The 6424-nt window shown below is 40.0% G+C and overlaps 1 protein-coding gene across 1 annotated transcript; it reads right to left on the bottom strand.

Moving 5' to 3' along the window:
- Positions 1 to 1325: 1325 nt before the first annotated feature.
- EAE97_003824 (uncharacterized protein) lies at positions 1326 to 2675 on the bottom strand (the record flags this gene model as incomplete). Its single annotated transcript, XM_038874336.1, has 1 exon — positions 1326 to 2675. One exon carries the CDS (start codon positions 2673 to 2675, stop codon positions 1326 to 1328), a length of 1350 nt encoding a protein of 449 aa, XP_038734945.1.
- Between the last annotated feature and the right edge of the window lie 3749 nt (positions 2676 to 6424).

Genomic DNA, 6424 nt, shown 5'->3' with positions numbered 1-6424 from the left:
AACTATTGTAAGGAGAATGATATTAAATATATATGTTTACTATTGTATTCAAGTTATTTAATTCAACCTCTTAATATTGGATATTTTAGTATTTTAAAACGAGAATATAATACTCAAATTGAGGGGTTTATAAAAGTACATATTCATTATATCTTAAAGATCGAATTCTTTATAACTTTTAAAATTATATATCAATGATCAATTATAAATCAAAATATAAGAACTGGATTCCAAGAAACAGGATTAATTTTATTTAATTCTAAAGCTATACTTTCTAAATTGGATATTCGAATCCATATATCTACTCCCCCTCCTTTTGATTTAAATCTCTAGATTTTTCAAATACCTTGGAATCCTATAAAAGCTTTTTTTTAATCAATACTAGTTAAATCTCGAATAACCCATCATTAATTAAGCTCTCCTATACCTATATTCAAAACTATATTAGTTTTAGTTAAAGATATAGAGAGATTAGCTTATAAGAATATACTTTTGAATACAGAGATTCATATACTTTAAAAGGCAAATGAAACATTAAGCAAGTGTCAATGTATGAAAAAAACTCAATTACATTAAGAAGGAGTATTTATTGGATAAGAAACTTTTGATATATTATCTTAATAAAAGATTGATATTCAGATTCAACGCGACAAACATCAAAATAAAGAAAATCCTAATGGGGAAGCATCTTCTAATCGATGCTATAGTAAGTATGGAAAACCAGGTCATAATTCAAGAACTTGTCAAAACAATATAATAGATCCTAGATTATTAGATTCTTAATAATTTCAATCAATTGATTCAATTGTTATTGAATAATATAAATTAGAAAGCGCAAATTGAGGTAAAAGTGGTGCATTCGGTGATATGGTGCACTCGGTGTTAAACCACGTTAAGCGAAAGCAATGCGATTAATACTAATTTTCGTCATCGACCCCTTGAGAAATCGTTAGCTCTCGCTAAAGGAGCCAACTATGAGACAATCCTTATTTGTAAAGCTTTTCAAGATTGGTGGTAATCAAAATATGTATGGAGAGAATTGTAAATGAGAATGATCTGTATTTTGAATCAACGGAAAGTAAGTAAGAGGCTTCATAGACTATCTGCATGCATTATAACCAACAATGAAACATAAAATACCTAGACAAAACAAACGCAAACCCGAGAAATCTCGCTTGGGTACTTTACATTTCATCTGCTCTGTGAACTCCACTCAGAGTGATCGTTGCCCTATAAACTCCAACTGAAATTGACCCATCCATTAACCAATCAATTCGCACGCTGAGAGATCTTTCACAAAATCTGAATACAAACTCAAGTGTCCCTCACTTTCTAGGTCGGCCTCTTTTCCTTGCCACAGGTAGCTCTGCATCCATATCTGCTTCTCCTGCACTTCGTTTCTTCTCGGTCTTCTTTAGCTCCTTTTCAAAATCCTCCACCATGTACGGGACATCATATTCTAACATTTCCGCAGGTTCCCATGTATTGTAATTGGCTTCCCAACCCTCCCACTTCACACGGTATTGAACCTTGCCCCTAAACTTCCGCTTGTCCAGAATTGCCTCGACTTCGTGAACATCAGCGTCTCCATTTAACGAACCATTCTCCTTTTCCTCGACCCATTCTGGGCAATCCTCCCGCAACATCTCAACTGACTCCCAAGTCCAATCTTTTTGTTTTGGATATCCTTTCCACTCTATAAGCCATTGCTGATTATTCTCGCCATCCAACCGAGATTGGTGCACTACGACCGGTTGATAAGAGTTTTTAGCTATAGTCTCGGTCACATTTTCTTCCTCTGAAACATTCTCATCTTCGGCCTGTTCGACTATAGAAGTGAGTCCTTTGGCTTGTTCGACTACAGGAGTAGGTGCCCTTGGTTGTTCGGCTACAGGAGTGGGTTCCTTGGTTTGTTCGACAGGAGCGAGTACCTCGGCTGAAGCTTTTAGATTGCTACTTAGATTGCTGCTAGGCTTTGGCTTCTTTGCTGAAGCTACAACTTCAGCTTCTTCACCGGTTGTTAGCATTGCATCAGCCAGCTTTCTTCGACTTCCTCCGCTGCGAGGAGTATCTCTTTTTGCTGTTACATCCTCTGTCGATCCTGCTTTATTGAACGGAGTTGATTGTTGTGCCTTTTTCATCCTACTGAGCGGCGTTCTTTTCTCTTGGCGAAGTCGCGAATTTTGTAACTCGGCAGTCTTCTTCGCAAATGCTTTCTTAGCCGGCGTTGATGGTCCTCGAGACTGCAACGAATTTGGAAGTGCCACTTCTTGTTGAGGCTTGTGCTGACCTCCAGCTTCGTTATCTTTTTTGTCCTTCTGATCATCTCCCTCGCCATCCGCTCTTTCCTCTACATGAGCTTTGGGTTCAGCCATTACTTGCACTGTCGAACTCTTATTGGTTTCCTCTCCATCCGCTGTGCTCGCAACCATTTGCGCAACCAGTGCCCTCGGACCAACCATGCTGTTCAGTTGACTGGCTGTTTCAGAGGGCTTTTGCACAGAATTCTCTCCCGGTGTAGTAGCTTGTTTGCCCTTCTTTGCAACTCCGCCAATCTCCATTCCATTCCCCTTCCTTGACTCGAGCGTATTTCGTCGGTGTGCGGCAACCAAACTCGGAACCGGTTTGTAGGGTTTACGTTTGTAGACAATAAGCGTGTTATTTAGTCTTGCCATTGTTTCTCAACGACATCCAGTATTGCAATGTTATTATTATTCGTTCGATTCGTGTGGTGTCGTCCCGTGCGTCTTGTAAGGGTTTATCCGCCAAAAGACCTCATCGCCTCGACTTCTGTATTTTAATTACTTCGAAAAGCTAGAATATAGGATTTCGCTCTCAAAATTAAATGCGCAATGAGTGATTAAAGTATTATTTGCGTCAAAAACAGATAAATATCATGATACGAAACTCGAATTTGTGTATGCTGTATTCGAGATTTTGGCGGGGTCGGCTTCCACTAGTTTTGTGGACGCGACATAACGCGATAGCGTGTTGAAGTGCTTAGGTAAGCATGCGATTTATTATTTGGTCTTGATAAGAATGTTATGTCCTTGAATTCAATACAAAATAATTTCCAAAGTTCTACAGTATCAAATTCTTACTTACCTATATTAAATTCTCAAGCTCAATGTTTTTATCGTTGGAGTGAAAAGTAAACACTCAAAGTTCTTGCACAATGGTCTATCAGATATAATGTTTGAACATGGTCCTGAAAGGTTTACTTCAAGCATGATACACCAAGAATCACCACGCTTTCTAGATTCGCAAGGAAGTGTCATGAAAGGAGAGCTTTATCTACGTACATGATGTTTGTCAGACTGAGAGATTCTTTAAGCACAAACTATTGCACATGGTTCTCATGGTTTTACTCTGCGTGCTATGATTTTGCCTAGGATTGGACCAATAGCACATTCTCTACGCGAATGGTACGGCTGCGAAGAGAGATGTCCTGTACTACTGGTCCGATTTCAGCTATAAGTCTACTGATATCAAAAATTCCAATCTGTTCAATTTTTCCTCCGTCTGAAGATGAATCTTTGAAAGTTTGAAGAGGATTGCCGCTTGATACTATCCGACTTAGGGTGCCTCAAAAGGCTCACCCATCTAGTGTGAATTGTAACGTTCAGATAACCTGGCTATGCTATGAAATGGTGGCAGAAGTAGAGCTATCAGCACTATCTCATCAGTGTGCCATTAATCTGATTGAATTGCAGAACATGGCTGCACGATTCTGAGATCTTCAATCAATCTGGAATCATTACCACCTATGCATGTATTTCTGGGCCTATCTGAGGTGAACTATCGTGGGATTTAAGTGTGAGATATTGACCTACTGTCGAATACAGAAGAGATGGAACTCGCATTTAATATGTTGGAGAGTACCTACCTTGCCTTCACCTGCAACTAGTCTAGCAGAATCCAATTTGCTTACCCGTGATTGACAATCGTTTGAGTCGGCATGAACTCTTTCTGATTCATCAGAGTCAAAGGGCTAGATTTGGAGTGAATTTATTCATGTACACGTGTTTTTCTTGGGGTAGTGCTGGTACATGGTATCATCGTCATCGTGATGTGAGGTTAAAGTTTAGGGCTTTGACATGTCATCTGGCATATACCTCGACGACCCTTGCAAGCTTGTAGTCATTGTTATTCTCATTCTGGTAGGGGGTTGGTTTTTAGTCTTATTTTAGCTTTGACTAAATGCTGTTTGTTGCACGTCGCAACACCCCTGTAGTCTTTTAAGTCGTTGTTGGTCTCATTATGGCGGTGGTTGGTCTCTTCGACTTAAACTCAAGCTTACGCGACCAACCTTCATCTAAAACCCTAAATGATATATGTTGCACGTCGCTAACCCTTGAAGCTTTTGAGTTATTCTTGGTCTATCTTAGCTAGTACTAGTTGATGTTAACCCGCGTTAATATTCCTTCTGCGCACAGCTGAATGGTGAACCTTAATCGCAAATGGAATTTGTTGCATGTCGCTAACCCCTGCACGTTTAGTATGTTTGTTGGCATTGCTATGCCTATCATAGTATGAGGGGAAGGAAAAGGCGTTGGTAATGTCTCCATGACAAGTAATTAACGATGCTCTCATGGCAAAGATCCACTGAACTGAATTGTCCTCGGCGCTTTAGGACTTCTCAGATTTTTGATGCTTGTTCTCAAGTTGGCGGTGATATCCATTCCCCAGGGCTTGCTACCTAGTTTGAATGGTATCTCCGGCAACCTTATGATTTGGTTTCCAATATCCAAAGTTATTTGGTTACGAAACAATGATTTAGGTATTTCTCTGCGCAAATCCTTTCTCGTTCAATATCTGAGAACTGAAACCCAAATGCTACTATATTCATCCCGTCTCCAGGAATGTCGTTGTCATAAATCATTCGTTCTCATCCTTTATTGAACTCTTAGTCCGTCGTTGAATATCCCAAACCTAAGAATTTGACTTCGAGGAAATGGCACACCAAAGACTATGGAATGGCAAAAAAGTGCTCAAGAACCACATTTCAATTCAACCTTTCGGCAAAGTTTCTTAGCCCGTTGTCTTCCCTAACTTTTCATAGTCAAACGGAATTATGATACGGTGGATATGCCCACAAGAACGTCCCATCTTAGTTCCCCATGAATTACTAATCGTGTCGATCGTCCAGGCGTTATGAGATGTTGACAATATCCATCTTGTACACTCCTCTCAGTCCCCCTATCCCAAGGAAAAGCACATGATATCCAGTTCCACAGGCATTCATCAAGTCCTTTCAGTTACAACTGTCTCGTTTTCCTGTCTCCGACCCAAATTAAGCTACGAAATGACATCTCCTAAGCCCATGATACATAGTTTTCAAGCCTCGATTGTAGCGCTAAACTCCATCCAACCAAAAACCGCAATATATTGCAATACCCCAAATAAGATGATATAAAAAGATCGCTACAATAAAATTTTAGTGGAAAGCCATAGTAAAGTAGTGTGCCATTCCGGCCATCGTTCAGAAAGAGTAGCTTCTCTTGTGCTAGCGGAGCTCTCCTACAAGTATCCGTAATGTAGCTCCTCGAATAGTTCAATTGCTTTGGAGCAAGCCCCTCGCAAACATCAACATATGAATCGTAACTCGTGCTGCTCATTTGAGTCAAGACAAAACAAATCTAATCTTGTCGTTATCTGTATCCAAGTCAGAATTCTGAAACAACATATCCAAACATTCAACAGTGAATCCAGCTCACCCATAAACCTGAATCCGACACAAAACTACCACATCTTTCATTCTTCCTAGCTCCTTCCGATACCTACCTATTTGCTTCTTCACCCACATGGTTAACCAACAGCTCCATTCTATTCTTTCAAAGTGAGTCTTAAATGCCTGGAGGAGTCATCTCATAAGGACGTTAGCTGATGAACTTAATTATGCAGCCCTCACCACTATACATAGAATATAAAGAATGTAGTCATATCCATTGACTTTTCCGGCTACCTACCATTGTCTCAAGTGAAGCAATTTGATCAATACCCCAATAGAACATATTAGCGAGGGTCAACATTTGATTAGCCGATTAGCAAAATAACCGTCAGCGCAACCATCATCACCATTGCCACTTCGTCTACACATTCTCACCATGTAACTTCAAGTTCAACCTTAGTACCTAGCAACCAAATTGACATCATGTATGCTTGGACCTGGCACAAAGCTGAGCCACAGTTGAAATGCCCCAGAGCGTGGTCTGTACCACAGTCTTGCATCTGTGCCACAGGACAACGGCACTCGATGCGTTTATGGGCTTTTTCTCGTTTTGGATTAATATTGAACTAATGAAAGTGTGGTCTGTATTTCTACACTCAGCTATTGAATAGCCCTCCTTGGTACTATCCCGCTCGCGTAGTAAACGTCAGAAGACACAGTAGTTTTGCTTCTATCTTCATGAACTATTTGACT

Source organism: Botrytis byssoidea (genome assembly GCF_014898295.1).
Source record: "Botrytis byssoidea strain MUCL 94 chromosome Unknown BBYS_006, whole genome shotgun sequence".
Lineage (NCBI taxonomy): Eukaryota > Fungi > Ascomycota > Leotiomycetes > Helotiales > Sclerotiniaceae > Botrytis > Botrytis byssoidea.
The sequence above is the reverse complement of the archived record's forward strand: the minus strand, read 5'-3'. Positions and strand labels throughout refer to the sequence as shown.